We start from the raw sequence: 24,463 nt of genomic DNA on the forward strand, positions 1-24,463 counted from the left end.
TTTGTGTCACCATCTCTTTTTAATTTAATTTGTTGATGATTGCATTTTTCACGTGGTAATTTGATCCTAAAAGTTTGACTCTTGCGCTAGTGTAAAATCACAGAGACAAGAGACTTTTAACTTCGTTAAATAAAACGCAGTAATAGTATTTTCAATATAATTAAGTATATGAAAAATTTGTAAAACATTCTACATCTAAATTGTGCAAACAATCATAACAAGTTTAGACAAACCACTCTGCGGGCAAGAGCTTCTATTGCACAAAACAGTCGTTTATCTATTCTTGCTACTAAACAAGAACGGTCTGAAGTTAGTACGTATCTTGTAAGTTAACATTTTTGAAGCATTCGAACTCGGTTCTTGTTTAGCGCCAGCTAACTCGAAACTCCTGCCACATTTTGTTCGTTACGGAAAATTATGAAATAAATACATTTATATTTCATTTGTTGATGTATCAATTTAAAGAATATCATGATGAAAATAAATAAACACATTTTCGTTGACGATATAAAAATATAATATATCTCTTCACATCGCTTGGACGGAAAAGCATTTTTCGATTAGTTTTTTGTTATAACAACTACAATGTAGGTACACACTTACATTAAAATTGTTGACTTATATAATCGTTTTGTACATGATTCGGCAAATTCGACAAACAATACAAATATTGTCCAAAACTCTCACACGCGCAAATCCGGCGCCATCATAGAACGTTCATTGCGCCATCTTAAAACTTTTATTTCTTAAAATGGCGTTTTCAGTTTCTTAAAATACTGGGTTAATATGTGCTGTATTGATATTGTCCTAATGGGATCATGTCTCTGAAGATCATGGCTTCTATATAATTTTTATAATTACACTGAGTTTGAAAACTTAAACAATCCATAAAAACAATAATATTCAGTATTAAAAAAAGCCTTGTGATAAGTAATTGATATTAATAATAAAATAATCGTTGTACGAATATAACAAAATGCATATAATTATAAAACAAATTAAATTTCCAATTTAGTCAAAAATTAAAATATTCAAAATGACATTAAAATATTTTTATAAAAATTAATTGATAAATTAGCTTATTATATATATATAATTGTTTTACTTACGTAATTAGTATTGTTAAACGTCGGCGTATCGTTTATAAAAATATTAATTATAAAAATTTAATTCAATAAATTATGTTCCAATTTTTGAACATATTATAATCACAGTTCAAAATTACGTTCATGGCATCTACAGTTTTTATTGCAAACTACATTTAGTCGTATAAAATTAGGTACTCACTAAGGTACTAAGTGTCTACGCTAGTAACTACATCTCTCATAGTTTAAGGCCGGCAGGATACATACATTTAGTTTTCCGTATTCGAAAATCCGAATGAGTGGAATCAGTAGAAAATACATTATCTGACGCACACGTTCGCTTTTCTCCATACGGACCGAATTTCACACGTACGAATCAAGTGCAAAGCGGCGCGTTCGCGCGTATAAAAATAACGAACGTTGGTCTCACGGAATTCCGAATACGGAAAACGAATTCGGATACGAGAAATGTGTGTTTGCGGCCAGCCTTAGCATTCAATACTGGTGTTATAAAATCGAAAAGAGAAAGATATAGATCAATATTTACAGGAATATCATAGACTAAAAAACTAATTGACGGATTTTACTGGGACGATAGTGCATCTGTCATGTCATCTGTCAAATGCTAAGGAATCTTTAAAAAGTTTAGAAAAATGTGTGAGCGAGACAAAAGATATGTAGTTTCTCAGTCTACGATTCAAACGGACGTGTCTAGTGAGTTTTTGCTTTTTGTGTTGCCCTCCGAGGCCGCGGCTGTCAGTCATAATGCCACCGTGTGTACGAAATTGTCGTCCTCGTAGTTTTCCGCTGACAATCTGAGTGCGTGCTCCTCGCATAGTGCCGAGAGCTCTTTCAGCCACTCTTCTAGTATGACCGCGTTCAGAATGGACCGTAGTGTAATAGACTGGTTCCAATAGGCCTCTTGTGTGAATATGGGCCTCTTTTGTGCTGGCGACAGGTACGTGGAGTTTTGCGCGTTCTGTGGACTGTGAGGTGATGGAGATGCTGAAAAAATATTTATTTGTTAAATACATACTTACAATTTAAGAGTTCCTGTAGACAGCTACGTAATCTTAGGTTTATCTGATACTAGCTATTGTCTGCGACTTCGTCCGCGTGGACCTTAGTTTATAGCGCGCGATGTCAACAAAATTGGTGTCAAAAGCTTTTATAAAAAAACCCTGGTACCCCTTAAATCAAAACAGCTGTGCAGTGTGCACATAATATTTCATTTTTTAAAATTAAACTTTATATTTTATGGCAAATTTTAAAGCTTATTTAGCCCCCCAATTACACAACTTTACCCATAAACTATTTATCATTGATAGGTTTAAGGTTACGTCACTGCATAGATAAAGTACTGAGTTATTTAATAACGTAGAATAGAAATAACAATCGAAAAAAAGAAACCTGAATGTGAGATGATACCACCTCTTATAGAAAGACTTTTGAGCAAGCGTCAGCGCGATGTAGGAGACGCACGGCGCCATCTATTATGAATTTTTGGAACCAACTTAATTTGAACAAATTTACGCATTTTCACCCCCTTACAACCCTTTTTTCCAGTAAAAAAGTAGCCTATGTCTTTTCTCAGGCTTTAGACTATCTGTATACAAAATTTCATTACAATCGGTTCGGTAGGTTTGGCGTGAAAGCGAGACAGACAGACAGAGATACTTTCGCATTTATAATATTATAGTATAGATAAAACATTTTAGTTCCCACGTAGCTGTTTTCAGAAACTAAACAAAATCTCTGAACTCTTAATTTAAGTTCGTACAAGTCAACACTATACGCTGCAGTGGTACGACGCGGCACTTCACATACCACACTTAATATAAATCTGACATTTTGCATCGCAGTTACATTGTTTTCTGCAGCGTAGTGTCGCTTCATAAAGTTAATATAATTAGCGGAATAGAGAAACAAAGGCCTGAGCAAGAGAGATGTCACTATCAGTAACACTGCGTGGTAAAATAAGACGTGTGATACATGACAGCAGCACTCTTTTTTTGACGTTGACAATTTAACCTTTTAGAATTCATGTTCAATCATGCTTGTGTAAGTGTATACGTACACATATTTTTCACCCAGATGAAAACCAATTTTGATTTCGTTTGACAGCTCGAGATTGTTGCTCTATTCCGCTAGGTATATTAACTTTATGTGTCGCTTAGTGCGGTCTCACATTTACAAATTCTTATAGATAACTTTGATATTTAAATAAATGAAGTACTTACGTGACTTCTTGCCAAACATATTAGAGAAACTGGAGGAGAAACTCCGCCGCTTGGACTCCGTGCGGCGGAACGGTGATTCCTCGCTGGGGCGAGCCGGCGAACTGGGCTTTTGAGCTGCGCCTGTAAACACAAGAAATAATTATTTTAACAACAAAAAAATAAACCAACTTCAAACACTATTATACCATAACCCCTTTTCAATTGTCTTCCTTCTAACAAAAAAAAAACAATCGAAATCGGTTCACAAATCGTCATATTTTGTCATCATCAAATCGAAAAAAATCCGTATGTCGCAGCCACTTTTTTATACTTATAATAATTAGGTCAGCAACGCATCTGCAAACCTTATGATGTTGCGAGTGTCCATGGGCGATGGTAGTTGCTCCATCATGGTGACGACGTAATCGTTAATATATGCGTCTCTTTCAGTCCTAGTAGACACGTAACGTCATTGTGCGTTCTCGACACTAGCGCCATCTCCCTCTGCACGAGGAACACGCGGATGCCTACAATCGTTAATATATGCGTCTCTTTCACTCCTAGTAGACACGTACCTTCATTGTGCGAGCGCGACACTAGCGCCATCTCCCTCTGCACGAGGAACACGCGGATGCCTACAATCGTTAATATATGCGTCTCTTTCACTCCTAGTAGACACGTACCGTCATTGTGCGAGCGCGACACTAGCGCCATCTCTCTCTGTACGAGGAACACGCGCGCCTTGTCGATTAGTTCGCCGGCGTTCGTCAGACCGTTCGTTAGTTCGTCTAGCTCCTCCTTCAGCTTTTTAAGTATCTGAAACATTTTGTTTACAGTTAATAAAACTGCAAGGTAATTTTTTCTGCGACGAAGTGCTCGTCGGGTGAGTTCCCGAAGCAATTTGGTATATCAAAGAGTTATTTCTTTGAATATATTAATGATTTTCAAGTTCAATAGATCACTTAGAGTAGCGTTGCTAACTTATTTTGAATAAACCAATTTCGTTTAAAAACAAGACGGTCAGTAACCCGAACTTAGTGTAATGCTAAGTAATCACATACGGGTTTGCTCGATAGTTTTACTCCGAATCGAAGGAAATGACATATTTGACATACTTATTTAATCCCATCGAGCCGGCACGAAGCAAGCCTAGAAAGCTGTCAGTTTTGCGGTCCACACGGCGGTTATTGCTCGATTTGGAGTAAAAGTATCGAGCAAAACCGTATGTGAGTACTTAGCATTAGATTCGATTTATATGTGTCCGCGCGATCAAACGGGTAGACCGCTATAACACCACGAGATTACAAGCAATTGCATGTAACGATTTTATTTAAGCAACCATACATGCAATCACTAGTGATCTCGTTGTGTAACGGTCGAAATGCTCGGTCCCGCGGACGCATAATAATAAAGCCTACTACCTGAAACAAAGAAGGCACATTCGGCTGCAGCACGAAGCCGGGACATAGCAGCGCGGCGATAATCGGTGTGGGGAACGCCACGAGTTTGCTGATGATGCTCGTGACACGACAGTTCACGATCAGCTCCGACTGGAGGCAGTTCGCTGTCTTCTTGAGGAGGCTGCATAGCAGGGGACCTGTAAAATTATAATGTGATTAAGAAATTAAAAAGAAATTGGTCTGTAAAGTCGGTTTACGGGCGGTAGTTTGATGTGACAAGTACGAACTGAGCCGATCATGCCTCTCTCTCGTTCGTGCCGCACTCTCGCTTGCGGAACGGGACAATGACGTCATCTTTTTCGTGCATGCAGCCCGTAGTATCGAGTTATTAGACGTTGTCACGTCAAAAACGAAATTTATCAGGAGTGAGTGAGCTGATGATGATGAATTATGGCTAAGAACACTTTCGACCATGTCTAATTTAAAGAAAAAGATCGAATAGACCCGTTTCTCTGGTACGATGCCACGGACAGACAGACAGAAACTTGTAACACCCCTCTTTTTTCCTCTGAGGTTAAGAAAGCGCTTGATACAGGATAAAACCAATGTTATTAATGTTACCCAATGGTAACAAGGCTTATTTAAGTAAACGGGATATTGTATAATACAAACACTTTAGATTCTACATTGCACTGTGTTTACATCCTGGATTTATACAAAAGCAGGCCCGTTATAACGAATACTAATTAATGTTCTCTTGGTTATTTTAATATCATAAATTAATTATAAAAATCTATTTCTTCGACACAATAGACGACAACAGAACCAATGAAGTCTGTAAGCAAAATAGAGGGTTCATTATAAATCACTAGCTGTTGCCCGCCACTTCGTCCGCCTGGACTTCAGTTTATAGCGCGCGGTGTCAACAAAATTGTTGTCAAAGCTTTTTAAAACCTTAGTACCCCATAAATATTCAAAAACAGCTGTCCAGTGTGTGCACATAATATTTCATTGTTTTAAATTAAACTTTATTTATGCCAAATTTGAAAGCTTATTTAGCCCCCATTACACAACTTTACCCATAAACTATCGAAATTAGCAATTTGAGATGGTACCAGCTCTTATAGAAACACATATTATGAGCAAGCGATAGCGCGATGTGGACGACTCTTAGCGCCATCGGTTATGAATTTTTGGAACTAACTTAATTTGAACAAATTTACGCATTTTCACCCCCTTACAATCCCTTTTTCCAGTTAAAAAGTAGCCTTTGTCCTTTCTCAGGCTTTAGACTATCTGTGGACAAAATTTCATTACAATCGGTTCAGTAGTTTTGGCGTAAAAGCGAGACAGACAGACAGCCAGAGATACTTTCGCATTTATAATATTAGTATAGATTATCATAAAATTCTTACCTATGATTGTATCCGCACTGACCCTGCAGCTCAAGTAATGCACTTCCTCGTAGCTCTTATCTTCCGGTGTCTTCGCTATACTCTTCATGAAGGAATCCTCACAGAAGCCCTCATCATCATCATCTCTGAACCTAAAGCTGTCGAACTCATCGCTAATGGACGTTAAACTATCGTGCTCTTTATCTTCCATCCCGTTCTTTTCCGCTTCATTCAAAGAGTTGAGACTATGCGCCTCCTTCTCTGACGCTTCACTGGTTTTGATAGTATCGTAGCCACTGGTGCATATCGATATGAGACTATCCGGCTCTTTCGCACTCGTGTGCGCGTGTATGTCTATCTCTTTCGTTTCCTTGTTGTTGTTCGTTTCTCGCTTGGGTAGGATGGCGTCGTATTTGGACGTCCAATTCATGCAGGCGATCGTTCTAGAGACTATCTGGAATCGCGCGTCGCAGAGGTAAGCGTGGTAGTTGCCGTACAGGCTTTCGTTTGGGTTCTGTAAAGAAAAATATATTAAGGGCCTGTTTCACCACTTTCTGATAAAGTGCCTAATAGGCTATTCACAACTTTTTTGACAGATTCCCCATACTTGATCTGTCAAGTTAATTGGCGGATAGCCTTATCAGGGAGTGGTGAAACAGGCCCTAATTGTTGTATATTTTTAAGAATTACTTATACGCGTAATATATTATTGAAATTAACAATATGTAAGCAGAATTATTTATAGTAGAATAGAATAAATATGACTTTCTATTTTCAAAACATAACATCACACTCTTTTCTCTGTGCGAAAGAGATAAGATCCTCTTTCCTCGTGAAGGTTAAAAACTCAATCCAGAATCTCGTTTTGAAAAAGCATCTTAGCTTACTAAACAGTCATTGATGTAACAATCTAATAAAACACGATTGTATGTAATTTGTAAGATAAATTCAATGATTCCTTTTGAAACAAAAAAACACACTGACGCGAAAAATATGACCCTCTTTTCAACAAACTCAATCAAAACTCACCCCATAATCAATCTTCACTTCCTGGACTAGACTGTTCAGTGCGATATCTTCGTGTACTCCATTAACTCTCCTGTCACTCTCTCTCTTTAAATCTAAAACTCTTCTTCCACTCAGCGCCAACTCTTCCACCCATTGCTGGGTTTTCTCTAGTGGTCTCTTGCAAACCCTCGGCCTTAGGCTCAGGAAAGCTACTGCTGCGTCTCTATACAAGTCTGGATCGCCTATTTTATTTCTATATGTAGACATCAGGTAGTTCCCGTTTAGGAGGTACTTGTAGATTAATTCTATCATCACGTCTTCACAGTTCAGATCGATTAGGGTCTCCATAAGCGAGAGAGTTACTAGGGACAGCTGAAAAGGAATAACTAATTTAATATGATGTAAAAGTTATGTTAGCAGCGTGTGTGCGTATATATTTGCGTGCGTGTACGCACTTTTGCGTACGTGCGTAAATAAAGTAATTACATATGTGTCGTAGTTACATGTGTGTTATATCAAAATTGATAATAATTATAATAACAAATCATACTTTTGTACAATACGATGTGGCCACATCATATTTTGAGAATATCTTTCCAATACCCACTTTTCTTACCGAAGGTACGAACGATTGTATTAACATGCATACAATTAATAAAATTATTGAGCTAGTAAAGAAAATATGTATTGAATACGAATATTTTTTTTATTATAAATACCTGGCATCCAGACAATGCAATAAAACAATATTAACAACTCTTACATAACCAACAAACAAAATAACAAAAAACAACATACCTGCGAGTTCCCCTCCAACCTTCCCAGCAGCACGTCGAAGATCTTAACCCCATCGTACTGGTACGTGAATATAAAGTGCAGGAACGTTCGCAGCAGACCTCTTTGACCGCAGCAGCGTATGAACAGCTCGAGGTAAGCCGTAGCGGCCGCTTGCTCCGCGACGCCGCTCTGTAACGGTGCCGCTTTCGTCTACGGTGCGTCGCGCGGTTGGTTATTGGGGGGTTCAGATTAGATTTACGGATAAGTTTTAGTATTTTATTGTATAAGCGAAGTGGTAGGACACATGCGATATGTGTGTTAATACTTAATGTATTGCATTAAGGCGATTTTCAGACAGACAAAGCATGGGGATGGTGAATAGTAAGTACATGTGGCACTCGGGGACTACGGGGACGGGGGTAAAGGTAGTCTACACGCACACAAACACCGTGCCGAAGTCTGCCGAACTGAAACGTCATTAGACGACGCACCGCTGTGCCGATCGGAATGGGTGGGTGTTAGGTTTATTTTTGTTACGGAATTTCTTGATTAAAAGCTATGCAATAGCCTAATATGTAGGTAAACTGCCTATTTCTGTAATATTTTACAGTCTGAATATCGCTTTTCTGTATGAGTGTAGGCGCACACTAGGCGACACGCGTCAGCGACAGCTCGGCGACTAGACGCGACAAGACGCTAGATGCAAACGACAACGCCGCGTCTGACGACGACAAGTCACCCTGTTTGCGATGGCTCTAAATTATAAAATTAAGGAACACTTTTTTTTTTATGAATAAGGGGGCAAACGAGCAAACGGGACACCTGATGGAAAGCAACTTCCATCGCCCATGGACACTCGCAGCATCAGAAGAGCTGCAAGTGCGTTGCCGACCTTTTAAGAGGGAATAGGGTAATAGGGGAGGGTAGGGAAGGGAAGGGAAGCGAATAGTTGAGGGTAGGGAAGGGAATAGGGTAGGGTTAGGGGATTGGGCCTCCGGTAAACTCACTTACTCGGCGAAACACAGCGCAAGCGCTGTTTCACGCCGGTTTTCTGTGAGAACGTGGTATTTATCCGGTCGAGCCGGCCCATTCGTGCCGAAGCATGGCTCTCCCACGTATAAACACTTAAACGGAATTGAATGTTAATATTTATTGTGTTTTATTTAAAAAAAATGTATTTTGTTTTTAATAGTAAATGTAGTAAGTGAAGTTTTAGTTAGTTCATCAGTGCATTATAATTGTTAAAGACAAGAAGGAAAATAGTAGAAATAAAAACACAAAGGTGCAAAAGCATTAAAAAAACATAATGCGGAAACCATTAAAATGGTAGTTTTAACATTGAATTAGGTAACACTGTACTATGTATGATGTAAGATACATCTTATAACTAGAATTTAATCGATTGAAGTGTGTACATTGTATTGGATAAAATTAACATCCTATGATCCCTTAAATATATACCTAATAATATCTTAACTTTGCTCTTCTCTTCTAAAAAATGTTTAAGAATTAGGTGCAAGTGTAAATTATCGCATGTGCCTTAACACTGTATTAAATAAGCAATCGCCTTGAAGCAAATGATTCAAAACAGGACTTTATGTGTATGGTTTTATGATTTATATTACAATGTCACAACCCACCATGTACCAACCGCGCCACGTAAGCACACCAATATGGACACTCGCGTGTCATTACAATTCTGTCAGCAAATACTTATAATACTTAATACTTTTAAGGCCAGCCGCATGCACATTTTCCGTATTCGATTTCCTTATGTGGAATTACGATTCCGTGAGCCTAGCGCAAACCTTAGTTTTTTTTTACGCGCGAACACTTGAACGTACGTGCGAAAATGGTTCCGTTTGGAAAAAATCGAACGTGTGCGCCAGTTAATGTATTTTTTTCTAATTCCATGCATTCGGATTTCCGAATATGGAAAACGAACACGGCAAACGAGTGTTTTCAGACTGCCTTACTCAGTAATATATACATATACATTTAGTAAACTAATAAACCAGTAAACAACGCGATCAGTTGTTCTAGGTATATTTGTATGAGTTCCGAAACATAGCCCAGTGTACTAGCAAGTGCGCATGACGTCATGACTCGACGCCATACTTTTGATCTATTCCTAAACATACCTACGCTAGTGCATTCATGTAAGTATATGGCTTTGTTGAGATATCATTATTGCAAATATTACATACTATACGTCACGTCTGTCTTATTAGTACAATTTGGCGTCGGATACTTGACGTCATGAGCACTGGTTAGTATACTAGGTTTTATTTCGGAACTTGCACATGGTATTTATTATTTGCTAACAGAACTGTACCAAATTCAAAATGGTAAAACATAACAATGTTATGATAGTAATTTAATATAATAATAATATTATTATTAACAAGAAACTATCATTTACTAGTACACAAAATTATAATCTTGTGTTCTCAGTGTTCTCGGTATTTAACTTTAAAGACAAAGATTTGGTCTAGTAAAACATTTCATGATATTTATAACTGAAGATTATACTGTAAAACTGTTTTATGAGTCTGTAAAACCTTAAGCGAAGGTTATTTATTTATTATCTATTGAATGAGGGTTGTCGATATAAAATTTGCCACCTGAGGTACGGAAGGGTATTTCGTGTCAAACGTCGCGTCGTTTCAGACCGGCATATGACAGCTATATCGTGACATGTGAAAGCTATTTCGTGACATACTCGTATGACAGTTGTTCGACACACTTGTTGTGTTTCGGATATCTCCTACTCCGCCTATCTTTCTTCTGATTAATTTCGTTGCGGGTCGTAAAATTTAGCTTGTCCCTCGGGCACCCCTGGGCCCTGAGATCATATCAAAGGGTTTTCGTGGTTGGTTACCACTGTCGATCCTGGCGACACAGGAGTTGCCGTGGTAGAAATGTGTAGTAGGCCAATTGCCCTCAAAAAAAGAAGTTGTTTGACACAACAATTGACACGATAGACCCTACGGCATCCCTGATTGAATGAAAACCCAACTTCATTCGATGGTAAGCCTTCAAAACCAGCACCTCACCACATGTGTAAGTAAGCACACGGTCATGCGCTGAAGACGCTTACCTGCAACAGCGCCGGGCCCAGTACGGGCACCAGGAATCCCTGGCACAGCAGATCTATCAGGTGCTTCTTGATGGAAGGGTGGGCAACCTGAAAAAATAATGACCTCAAATAAAAAAAAACAATTAAGAAATTTTCAAATAACCCCTGATTCGAAATTGTAAGATAGACAAACCCAAGTTTTCCAGCACCGAGCGGGCTAATGATAATGACTAGTCTTAAAGAATATATTTTCTTGTTGGTAACTAAAGGATCTTTCAAAAATAGGAACATCTATGAAATAATGGCTCTGTTAGTTTAAAAACTCTCGGAGATATTACAAATCAACTAAACGGTCCTAAAACGCGAAAACAAAGTCGCGTTTCTTAAAAAAAGTGATCGTTTCCATCTATTGTCAACTTTTGGAAAACGAAAAGAAGTTTTGTGTGTGCTAGAGTCTAGCGTCCATATTATTAACCGTTCCCTCGAAATTCCCTTCAATCGACTCAACCTTAGTCCTCAAAAGTTATGTAATTTGTTCAATAAAACGTCATTGACTTTTAAGGAACTTATCTGAGGCTAAGAATGAATTGTCAACTGACGACGTTTTGTTGAACAATTTATAAAAATTCTGAGGATTGAGGTTTAGTCAAGTGAAGGAAATCTCAAGGAAACGACTTAGTATACGGGTGTTAGACTCTAGCACACGCAAAATAAAGTCTACTTTTCAACAAAACTTGACCGTACAGGAAACAATCGTATGAATTTAGGAGTACTAACGTCAGCCACAGCGTTACAGAACTCTACGAGTCAAGCGAGTCGACAAAAGCGTGAGCTTGTGGACAGGCGTCGTCGTCAGTTAGCGTTAAGGGGGCGACTAACTCTAAAGTGTCGATTTTATAATTCATTTGTATACTTGAAAATGAGCCCCGAATTGTTTCATTTTCTAAAATTAGATACTACATTATATTTCCGAGAATTCGATCTGAGCAAAAACACGATATCTTAAAATTTTCTCGATAAAAAAAATCACAAAGATGCATCTAATTTTCACGAATTTTTCATTTATTGCCATAACCGTGCATTGAACTAAGTTAATATTTTAACACATTGTATAAAATTCTATCATTGAGAGATCGACCTAGCGGATTTTTAAAATGTTGTATATTTATCGGGATATTGAGAAAAAACTAATTAGGCGATGAATCCGCGCCGTCCTTTTTCACCTGGAATATGAAAGACGGGCGTGAGTGTGAAGAGAGAAGGACGATGTTTGATTTTTTGGGTTAGTCGCTCTCTTAAGTTGACCTTATTTCGTGTGCGCTAGAGTCTATAATCGAAATAGCTCGGATACTAACCTCAGCCACAGCGTTACAGAACTCTAGCGAGTCGACGAACAGTGTGAGCTTGTGGACGCGGTTGACGTCGTCCGGGGCCAGGCGGTGCACGTCGTCAGGCAGCGTACGCGGCAGCACAGAGTATAGACCGCTTAGACCTGAAAAATATAGGATAGGGATATGAACGATATATGGCAGCATTAAGTCATCGTAACAAGGTATATGACTTATACACAGTAAATACATCAAATGTAAACGCAAAGTGCGACGCAATACGTACGCACTGTGCGTACAGCACGTATGTGCAATCGCACATTGAATTTAACGAGTCACTTTATTCTAGGTATGCCGTATGCGCTACTTGAAAAGTACAAGAGCGGTGCACGCATACATACATACGGTAAGTATAGTCTGTAGCTCACCTGGCGCCAAGATGTGGCAGGCGTCGCCGGTGATGAGGCAGCGGGCGAGCGGCGCGCAGCGGGCGGACATCTTGGCGCACAGCAGCAGCGCGTCGCGCGCCGCCGCGCCCGCCGCGCCCGAGCGGTGCACGCACGCCAGCAGCAGACGACCTATTATGAACCTGAAATTAACGATTATTATAATATAATACGAGTGTAAATTGTAATGCCAGTATCACCCGTCCTTTTCCTTCACGTGACTCAACCTCACTTCTCAAAAATTATGTCATTTGTTCAAGAAAAACTCAATTTATGTCACTTATTCAACAAAACGTCGTTGGGAAACAACGACGATTTGTTGAAAAAGTGACATAATTTTTAAGGTTGAGTCGGCTCGAGAAAATCTGGAGGAAACGACTAAGAATACTGGCGTAAGACTCTTAGGTTATAATAATAGCGATTAGCGAGCAGATTCAGCGTACGTCGCGGACACGCCGCGGCGGCGTACCGAGCATGTCGCGGGTACGCAACGTTTTCATCACCTGTTTCATGTCATTCCCAGGACACAAAGTATCTTCATACCGTAAACGGTGACAGACAGACAAATTCACAAAAAATAGACACACATACATTGTTATTTGTATGGTTTAAGATCTAGTGACTGTAACAAAATAAGACTCACTCGGCCTGCGAGCCGTTGGCGGTTTGTACCATGAGGAAGAACAGGTCAATGAACTTCATATTCTGCATCAGCACCACACATAGCTGATTCAACAGTGTCACCAGCTGATCTGGAAATTGAAAAAAAGTTTTACTCAATATGCAACCAAAACAGTACTCATTTGAAGACAACAATTATTATAAAAACTATATGACACACAAAATTCGATTATCGCGCGGGAAACGTAAAATTTTTCTGGGATAAAGAGTATTCTATCTCCTTTCCCAGAACTCAAAGTATCTCAAATTTTCATCAATCTGATCCATCAATCCGGTAAAGATTGACGAAAATTTGATCGTCTAACCCACGGATTGATGGATTGATCATATTTTTAATATGAACTTTTTATAACCATCAATATTCCGTCAATCAGATTATTAATAGATGGTGTACCAGTAAACAATCCGACTAAAACATGTTACACTCGTCATATCAGAAGACAACGTAACATAAACGTTGTCAAACGTCGAACAAAACTTTTTGTCTACAGTCTATGCTGGTGCTGCTGTCTAACGTAAAAACATTGCAGTAATATAACCTATTGTATTATACTTTGAACTATGATATTCTATTATAGAAAAAAGTAGATATCGCACTAGCGCGTACAGTCTGATACGGCCAAATGAAGGTAAGTCCCTTCTTTTGAATTAGTTGCATGTTGGCAGCGAGTGAGCGACGAGGTGTCACGTTAGAATATCATTGTGTCACGTTTTTGACTTAAAATCCCAAGCTGCGTTTTTAGGAAATGCAAAAATTATAGTTATAAGGTAAAAAAGGATGAAAAAGTTACGTACCACAAGTAAGTACATGAAAACATCTAGTAATTAATTAATTTTTATTTGGATACTAGCTGTTGCCCGCGACTTCGTCCGCGTGGACTTTAGTTTATAGCGCGCGATGTCAACAAAATTGGTGTCAAAAGCTTTTATAAAAAAACCCTGGTACCCCTTAAATCAAAACACCCAATAACAGCTGTGCAGTGTGCACTGTATAACTTATTTCATTTTTTAAAATTAAACTTTATTTATGCCAAATTTTAAAGTATATTTAGCCCCCCATTACACAACTTTACCCATAAACTATTTATCATTGATAGGTTACGTCACTGCTCACTACATAGATAAAGTACTGAGTTATTTATTAACGTAGAATAGAAATAACAATCGAAAAAAATCGAAACCTGAATGTAAGGTGATACCACCTCTTATAGAAAGACTTTTGAGCAAGCGTCAGTGCGATGTAGGAGACGGCATGGCGCCATCTATTATGGATTTTTGGAACTAACTTAATTTGAACAAATTTACGCATTTTCACCCCCTTACAACCCTTTTTTCCAGTTAAAAAGTAGCCTATGTCCTTTCTCAGGCTTAAGACTATCTGTGTACAAAATTTCATTACAATCGGTTCGGTAGTTTTGGCGTGAAAGCGGGACAGGCAGACAGACAGACAGAGATACTTTCGCATTTATAATATTAGTATAGATTTTCCAATATTATCGACAAATTATTTAATGCAAAAAATTAAACTAAAAAAGGATAGAAAATACGGACGACAACTGCAGCGTGATAAGGACAGATAATCGTGTGACAGAATAATCGCGCATGCGTGCCGATGTGCAACTCAAAGTATATAGCAATCCTTTTCTATATCATTCGTAACGTATTATCTGTCGCATTCATTGTTGTAATTTATAGATATACCAGAGGTAGGTATTTATATTATGTCGTACAGGAACAAATTCTGAGGACCGCTTTGTATGAGCATACGCCATCTTTAATAAAACATCATTGAGTTTGAAAGCAAAATTTTAACTTACTTTCGAGGTTGGGCGGGTTTAGATTTCTGAAGCCACTGAGCAGTTTGAGTAGGGGTCGGAGGAAAGGCTCGGCTGCTATCACCTGCAATTAAATAATTCATCATTATTAACTTCGCAACACAAATATTTAAGACACCAGGGGAGTGAGTCAAGATCTTTTCTTTATCGCTTCTTTATAGTAGAATCGTCAATCAAAATGTATGGAATTGACATAAGAAGAGTCGAACTTCAACGTCATGATAACGAACGTTTACGTCAATTCCATACATTTTGATCGGCGATTCTATAACGAAGCTATAACGAAAAAGTCTTGGCTAAATGGCCAGGTAAATTAGTACAAGCAGTTATAGTAATTTGTAACGGTCGTATCTTGTTTTTCCTTAGACTTTTACCACCTTACTTATTAAAGGACCACTCTGTGCATACTGCATAGTGTTTACAGTTATAAAATGTTTTGTTTTTATCTGATACGTTAAAAAGTCGTTTGACAGACAGGGACAGACCGTAATATTGATATAAAGTCTATACAGTATGGATATTAGTATCCATAGAATAGAAGCCTACTAGTATTTACCTGAGAACTGTAATGGCTGATGAGCTTGCTAAATATCTTGAGTTGTTCCAACTTAACTGCATTTTCATACCTGTAACAAGGACACAAAGATTCTTAATGCCTCTTTACATCTTTAATTAGAAGGTAGCTAATAATATCTTAGTAAGAAAAGCCTGGAAAATAAGTCTTAAGTATTTACGGCCGCTCTGAGAGAGTTTAATGATAACTTAATAACTCTAATTTAATGAAGATTGCGATGACGTCATAAGCTCCATTTTGTGTCAAACTCTTCATGAGCACCTCCATCGGGGGTATCACAGACAAGATTTTCAATTGTTATGCAGCAGCCGGCTGCCGCTTGGGGATTGATGGGTTGATTAAAGTTAAGTAAGTAATGTCACTGTCTCAACTTAAAATACAGTTTTTTAAACTCAATAAGAAAATTCTGGAAAATGAATCAATGCTATTTGGTTTTTTTATCAATAAATATTTGATGGATTAACAACAAAGCTGTTTTGTTTAAGCTCATTAAAGGTTCATATTTTCAATATGGACGCGATAACAGCACCTGCATTATTAGCAAGGCGTGAGACGATAAGAGTATTTGATAAATCCTTATCGTTATTGAATGCGAATTATTCATAAGTGGGCTAGCTGAGTATTGCTGTACTATTTAGGGAATGATATATTAAGTTTTTTTTTATGCAATAAGGGGGCAAACGATCATACGGGTCACCTGATGGAAAGCAACTTCCGTCGACCATGGGCACTCGCAGCATCAGAAGAGGTTCGTTGCCGGCCTTTTAAGAGGGAATAGGGTAGTAGGGGAGGGTAGGGAAGGGAATAGGGGAGGGTAGGGAAGGAAATAGGGGAGGGTAGGGAAGGGAAAAGGGTAGGGGATTAGGCCCTGATTAAGTAACTGATTTTTTACTATTCCCCACACTTTGTGAAGACTGAAGACGCAAAGGTCGGAGCAGATAACTTCATTAGCACATACAGTAAATATTAAAATCAGACACGTCATATCAGAATATTGACAGAAACGTTGTCAAATGTTGAACAAAACTTTTTTTTACTGTCTTTGCTAGTGCTGCCTTTAGCGCAGGGGTTCCCAAACTTATTTTGTCTACCACCCACTTTAAGAACAAATTATATCCCATTGTTTCAATTTAAAATGCATCCTGATGAAATAAATCACCCCCCAAGCCTCTACACAACGCCCCCATTTTTTTATGGGTTCCACACCGCCCCCCTTCAGACCTTCAGCGCCCACACACGCCCCCTGCGTTATCGCCCACTTTGGGAAAGGCTGCTTTAGCGTAAAAACAATGATATTCTCCTATTGAAATGCCTTGAAACAAAAGCCGTTCTACGATGATCTAATAATAATCTCTAATTTTCTCAGGGTCGGAGTCATGACGACTTTCACATGATTGCATCTTCCACGACAAACCAATTTGCTATAGCGGTTCCCGTACATTTCGACAGGAACTAGTTATGGTAACGAGGAACAACCATTTGCATGCTATTATGTATATTACTGTCAGTTTACATAATAAAAACGTGATAGTTTCTATTTTACTGATTCGATTGATTTGAGAATTGTAATATTCTTTACCTGATAGGTTTTCTGGGATGACCGGTTTCTATATACCAGGCTTATGGATGACTATGAGGTGTTAATTTCGTAGGATAATTACTTCTGATAGGCCATAGGCCAGCACAGTAAGGGCACAGAATATATATTGTAAGTGGCGCGCACGTCGCGACAGCGCAGCGTCGTCGCGGCGTGGCGTGGACGCCATTTCGTACACTCGTCTATAACACAGATTATCATTATACAATAGTAGACTCGTCTAGGGAATGACGTCAGAATCCATTTTGCTGCTGAGTGTCCAAAACGCCGAAGGCAAGCTGCGTGCACGCCGCGCAATCGCGTCGCTTTCAAATCGCTCGCTAATCGCCAGTGTGATAATGCCCTAAGGGTCTAGTATAATTCTCAATCAAGATCATAATACTATAATGATTATTGCGCTGCTATAAATGATAACTCTGCATAAACCCATGATTGCCAATCTGTAGTAGACTAGCGTATTTAATTATTTATATTCTCTGTATTGAGGAAAAGCCCATACTTTAGCTTTCGGAGATATTTATAAGTTACGTAACACGATACACGGTAATCGATGCTGCTAATAAAGGCATATATTTTAAAAATTTCTGCTCGGTCAGTCTTAAAATTTAGTCTTTACACTAGCGCTGAATCCATACTACCTCTAATATTATAAATGCGAAAGTGTGTCTGTCTATCTGTTACCTCTTCCAGACCAAACCACTGAACTGATTTTTTTGAAATTTTGTATGGAGATTCTCAGACTTCACAGATAAAAAATCGGTTCAGTTCCCGCGCGACGAATTTTGACGCAAAGGCTTTGCCGGCGTCATCTAGTAAACTGATACTTAGTTGAAATGTCCATGGGCGTAGCCAGGTTCAGGGTGGGGCAGCAGTCAACCTACCAAAGCGGCGGGAGCGCTGCTGGTAAAGGAGAACTGTTAAAAATGACGTTTTTGAATGATGGCAGCGTTAGTTCCTTTTTTCGCCACGTTCATTTAAAGCCTTGTCGAGCTGTGCGGATATTATGATTGTAGTTAGTTGAATTTTTTTTTTGTTTAGTTAGGCACCATAAAGGTCAGAGCCAGGGTGGGGCAAGCGCCCCAGCTTGCCCCAGTGTGGCTACGCCCATGGAAATGTCTACGCCTAGGTCAGTGTTGAATGACTGTGACCGTGTTTGGTAAATAAATTATGTAGTATCTTTGTACTAATGTCATGAAAATTTATTGATTGATTGAAATACGTATTCACACATGAGCGCGCGACTTAGCGATACCATCTAGTCGAGCGATTCGTCGATACATACTAATAAATAATTATGTCACGCCTTGTTCAAACATCACTTCGTCGTACAAGGCGTGCTCTACTATCAATAACCTAGAGACGTATACATGAGTCATTCTGGTCACGGTTACAAAGGTCGTATGCCACAGGGGGATATGGGTTATCATACACGAGACTAATTAATGATAGATATTCCATACATAACATCGAATACCGTGTAAGAAACTGTAGACAGCGAGTGGTGAGTACTTATTAAAACAGTGCATGGTACGTATACAGAATGAAACAAAACTAAGTGATAAATGATAATACTAAATTAAACCTAACTTTCTTTTTCACCTTTGTATAGAAAAATTCATGGCGCATTTGGCCATAAAAATCACAAAAAAAAAATGGTTTTCAGCGCTGCTACTTTCACAGTAATTCTATACAATGTACACATACACACCTTAAAGTATTATCACTTAGTTTTGACTTTGTTACACCTTGACCTTGTACACAAAGTGACAGGAAATATTTCTAAATCTACGAAAGATATTCCACTACAATTCAGGAGAAAGCAGAAACTTACAAGTAGAGAAAGAAAAATAAAGAGATCTGAAGAAGGCTTCTTTAAAAAGCCAATCGATGATCATTCTGCTTGTCAAACATTGGCCTGCATTATAATAACCGTTTTAGGCACAGATATAGGATAGTAGTTTGGGCATAGTCCTACTAAGATAGTATTTTACGTAAGCAAAACGATTCTAAATGGTTTTGGTCAATTCTTGCGGCAAGTGGCGGCCCTAGTGGGTGGCAAACAGGGCAATCGCCCAGGGCCCCGCAAGGTATTTTTTCGTCAGACGAAGGGCCTGCCACCCAGGACCTCGTAAAGACCTTCCGGCCTCCGCCCAGGGCCTCGCAATGGGTAAGGTCGCCACTGTGTAGAGCCAAGCTCTAAGCCACTGGACTACAGAGAATATTTAACGATAGGACGTCTTTCTATTTAATTTTGAAGATTGGAACTGCAGGAAGTAAAGAGCACTTTACGTACTAGGTATGAGATCCGATATACCACATCAATGTCTTAACACCAGAACAGCTATTATATTTCACTGCATACCTTGAAGAGCGTACCTACTATGTTTTAATAAGTTTTTTAGTATTATGATTGTATTACGGTACAGACTAAACATCTAAGAAAATATATTTCTTCTTAGATATACATTTAAAAAAGTACTTACTGTTATTATTAACACTTTGCATACTCATATATTATTCATGTACAATTATGTATTATGAATTCATAAAGTATTTAAAGAATGTAGTTATAATGATAATAAAATAAAAATATGTAGTTTAAAATGTATATATCTCATCAGTCACCTTGAAACAGGAAAGTTTTTTACACAACTTCTTACAAATTACAATATATTGCGACAAATATTGCATATATTCGAAAATTTTAAATGAACAATGCGCACGCACTCTTAAAATTAAGGTGACGCCTTGATAATTTGGCTGTAGCGATATCGATTTTTCTCAGCAATGACTAAAGCTAAGAAATTAAAGTTTATTGTCAGTATTCTTCATGTCTTTGAATTTTGAATCCTTAGTAGTTGGGGAGGGGAAGAGGGGATTTTTGGACAAGCTCGAGCGTGTCAGATTATGCTTGTATAGGCTTCCGACATGTGTCTAGTTATCATGGTATAGAAATCAGATTTCTCACCTGGTGGGTTAAATATTTTTTTTAATATTGAAATGTCATCGGATCTGTCAGATTTAAAGATAGGGATGTTTAGTATACTCTGAAGAAGCTCCATGACGATCGAGTGACTACACAAATAGCACCTTCCCCTCCCCTACTATAGCATAACACTATTGGTCAACTTTTATAACACAGTCAACTTCTTAACTATCTGACTTAGAGCATAGAAGCATAGGATTTTTTTAATGGATTTTTTTTTCACTTTGTCCATTGTTGGGTGAATGAGTTTTTTTTAGTTACAACTTATAGCAATAACTACTTAAATGAAATAAAAAATGTCTTATAGCTGCTAGGGTCATTGCCTTGTCAGCCGATTCCTTATAACATAGGGTTTTGAACCTTAATAACAACATGAATCGAGATGGTATTATAGCAAATAGGAAGCCGCGTAAAACATACGTCGTTTTGCGCGGAAGGAAAGGCGATAGCCGATAAGTATGGCATATTTGACGCATACTAGATACTACGGAACCTAGTTTAAACATACAAAGAGGAAAAGGAACACTATGTAATATCACAGATATTACATAGTGTTCCTTTTCCTTAAACTCGAATGCAGCTCTAACTTTAGGTACTATAATTTCAGACCTACATAATGGTGCGCTTATACGGGCAACTAAAATTGCTCAACTCCAGTCAATTCTCGTCAACTTTGACATCACGACTACATCAAGCAATTTGCGGCAACAAACAGCAATATTGCGCAATACAATATTGAGTGATGTGGCCATCGAATATTTGAGCGATATGACATTGCGCGATATGAAATAAATTGCTCCATATTGCTCCACTAATTGCTCCAGATCGCTCCATTGGCAATAATTGTCTCCGAACTATTATTGCCGAAATTATACATGTCTTAAGAACACGAAAAAATATAGCTACCGCATGGCTATAGCGTCCTGGTAGAATCGATATAACATTGGTTCGCGGGTGAAAAAGACGTATAGCGATAGGTCAATGACCAATATCTACTTGTTTGGTAACTAGGCTATAGAATTCTTATTACAGTAAACATAAGCGTATACATAGAGTTGTAAGAGCAACTAGCTTTTAGTTTTAGATTACGGCAGTTCCACACCAATTATTTATTACAAAATATTGACACATTCTAACTTATTTACAGATACAATTCACACACGAAGTCACAAGATATTCTGTCCTATGTAACAGTACACTCTACTTGGCTTATCCATAGCATTCCTTATACGAAAATCTGACCCGAGAACACATCTAATATAAAATTGATGCATATTATGAACTCGTAGATACAAAATTTTTATTTTACATAATACTCTATGATGAGCTGGGTCAAATATTTTAACACTTAAACATATTTTAAGTTACGAACAATGTACCAATGAATAAAATGTGATGAAATTTTGTATGGTAATAGGACTGAAAGAATAACTCGTAATTATGACACTTTAAGCACTTCAAACAGTAATACATGTATAAAATTTTAAATTATAGTATACAGTAGTATGTACTTACTTCCCTGTACAAATTGACCACTCATACAGTTTGTCCAGCAGGTTCTCACTGAGCAGGTACTCGAGGCAGGACGCGGGGCTGGTCATGCGGTTGATCTCCCTCGCCCGGGCCTCCAGCTCCAAGAGTGTGGTGAGTTGTTCCAGATGGTTGACCACTCCCAGCACATCATCATGTAGATGTTGCGGCTGCAATGAAAAATTTAGCTTTATTGCGCCTGACATGTTTTTCTAGCCTGTTATCCTTTTCTTCTTCCTGTTTAGGCTTCATTCAGAATTTTTAGAAATACGAAAAAGCAAAGCCAATATTTTAATACTTAGGTACAACATAGGAGAGATACAAACCATAATTGCTATTATCAATGTAGAATTAATAAATAAATAATTATAAACAATTATAAACACAATTATAAACAAGTTTTAATAATAATATGTTAAATAATGTGTAGGTTTCTTTACCATGAATCATGATTAATATAATCTCTGTGATAAAACAAGTTTCATTTTTAATGCTTTTCCTTATACTTTACCTGTGATTTCTGTATGATATCATTGGCCTGTTGCCAGTGTTTGCAGAAGGAGCTGTAACAAGCCTGCGGCTCGTAGCTGTGTTTGGGATCTAGAGTGTTGGTCAGCTGCCGAGCAAGCAGCTGTGAAGTATTCTTCAGCCAACTCATTTTATATTATGTTCCTATCATTTCATCTGAAACAAAATAAATACATACCTGTAGATCAAATCTTTTTATGTCCTAGGTCAGAGCTTTCCAAAAAAGGAGCTCATTTTCTAACAAATATTGTGTCACTATACTCTGATGGTTCTTTTATAACTTGCAACCGGATTTAGGCTAGCTAAAATTGTATTTTTGTATTTAAAGAAACCTAAGCATTTATGTACAGATTATTAACTCTTCAACTCCCAAACAGCCACATCCGCGAGGACAATAGGTTTCCAAGAATCTGCAATCGAAGGCTTAAATAGTGTTGGTGACAGTACTTAAGAGAATGATTGTAGTATTAATGTCATGTAACTTTTATGCATTGTGCTAAAGTTACTGTTATATAGTAATTTACATAATAAAACACATGACAAACTTGCATTTGAATAGTAAAACATGAATTAACATTACATACAATTACACAGCTATCATCTACAAAGGCTAGTAGGTACTTTCACTATCTATTTATACTATGTCGGTCACACTAGTAAACAATGCTGTATTGAAACAATGATAACATCATTAAACAATACAATTCAAAGAGAAAATTGCTTGCTTGTTTCAATGGTGTAAACTGTAAATGATTAATGGTTTTTTTCACATAGAAAGACTTCTGCTGGTACCGTACATAAAATGGTATTAATATTGTTAACAATTTCAACGAAAATAAAAACTAGTTTTTGTAAAAATAACAGAGAAAAAAATTACTTGATATTCGATTCATTGTAGTTTGTACTAGGACAGCACGGACAGCATAGCTAATAGACGGTGAATCTTCCGTGTTCTAGTGTTACGATGATTTGAACCTTGACATTATGCATTTCATTTTTACTATCACAGTCTTACTACTACTAAATTGGAATATATCATTATAAAAGTTGGAAAAAGTTGTAAAAGAAGATAAAGATACGTACATTAAAGTTGGCTTTGAAGTCAAAAATAGATGATCCAACCACAAAATAAAACCACAAGACCATCAGGACTACATCATACGTAAAATCACTAATGCCACATTTTCACTGTAAAAAATTATCGCACATCACGGAAAGGGTTTATAAATGTATTTATTTCTATGTTAACCAATATTTCACTTAGTTTTAGGAATTTTTAATAAAACTAAGAGAATACGAGTACAAAACAACTACCTACGCTCGAAAACCTAACTGACATTGACAATTATTGACAAATGTGAAAAGTAATGACACTTGTCACTTTTTTTTTTTTTTTTTTTTTTTCATATAATGGCACTTCGGCTATAACCATGGCCAGTGTCGAGTATAATATTATGGCGGGAAAACAATATTCTTTATACAATTTTTTCTATATTATCATCAGGTCAGTCAGGTCTAAAGTCTAGTCAAAGTCTAAGTATAAAGTCAATACAGTCAAGAAGTCAAGTCGGTCGATTCAGTAAAGTGGTAGGACGCTTTACTGAAACTTTTGATGGAGTTTTGGAGGGAACACAAAAGAGCACGTTTCTGGTTATTACATCACTTTCCCACACTTGTGCACGATAACGAATATTTAATGGTTAATATCCTACCAATATTACACATTAAAAACCCAGATAACACAATTTTAGGAAAATAATATAAAAACACAACATCACTCTTTCACATTCTTCCAAAAACTCCCACTTGTCACTTGACAGATAATTGACTAATGACATGAACGCGAAATGACATTACAATTTAGTCTTCTTCTCCTTCCGTCATGATTTTAAAATATTAGGTAATTTGCCTTCGAAAATTACAAAATAAAACTTCAACTATAGTTTGTGCGTTTTAAGATGATATGGGTGACCTTAGAGTATACATTAGCAAGCTA

At 37.6% G+C, this 24,463-nt stretch overlaps 1 protein-coding gene and 1 long non-coding RNA gene across 4 annotated transcripts in view; one reads left to right on the plus strand and one right to left on the minus strand.

Moving 5' to 3' along the window:
- The window catches only part of LOC121736160, a 326,212-nt gene that overhangs the window by 11,807 nt on the left and 289,942 nt on the right, over positions 1-24,463 (plus strand). The window lies entirely within an intron of this gene.
- LOC121736140 (FHIP family protein CG3558) lies at positions 144-23,799 on the minus strand. Of its 3 annotated transcripts, none has more exons than XM_042127217.1 (16): positions 23,554-23,799; positions 22,451-22,623; positions 21,925-22,109; positions 15,809-15,878; positions 15,235-15,316; positions 13,380-13,488; positions 12,719-12,879; positions 12,318-12,454; positions 10,984-11,070; positions 7,905-8,093; positions 7,128-7,478; positions 6,120-6,612; positions 4,726-4,901; positions 3,988-4,120; positions 3,326-3,445; positions 144-2,090 (listed from the first exon to the last, which is right to left on the minus strand). In XM_042127217.1, exons 2-16 carry the CDS (start codon positions 22,595-22,597, stop codon positions 1,846-1,848), a joined length of 2,685 nt encoding a protein of 894 aa, XP_041983151.1. In that variant the 5' UTR covers positions 22,598-22,623; positions 23,554-23,799; the 3' UTR covers positions 144-1,845. The 3 variants fall into 3 exon arrangements, with proteins under 3 accessions (XP_041983151.1, XP_041983152.1, XP_041983150.1); XM_042127218.1 differs by having other exon boundaries at positions 7,905-8,072; positions 23,551-23,799; XM_042127216.1 differs by having other exon boundaries at positions 23,551-23,799.

The sequence above is a fragment of the Aricia agestis genome, chromosome 18, assembly GCF_905147365.1.
Source record: "Aricia agestis chromosome 18, ilAriAges1.1, whole genome shotgun sequence".
Classification (NCBI taxonomy): domain Eukaryota; kingdom Metazoa; phylum Arthropoda; class Insecta; order Lepidoptera; family Lycaenidae; genus Aricia; species Aricia agestis.

Coding starts and splice junctions, on each gene's coding strand:
- LOC121736140 (XM_042127217.1), bottom strand. CDS start 22,597: ATGAGTTGGCTGAAGAATACTTCACAGCTGCTTGCTCGGCAGCTGACC. Junction 22,110..22,450: donor ATATCATACAGAAATCACAG/GTAAAGTATAAG, acceptor TTTTCATTGCAG/CCGCAACATCTACATGATGA. Junction 13,489..15,234: donor AAACCCGCCCAACCTCGAAA/GTAAGTTAAAAT, acceptor TTCAATTTCCAG/ATCAGCTGGTGACACTGTTG.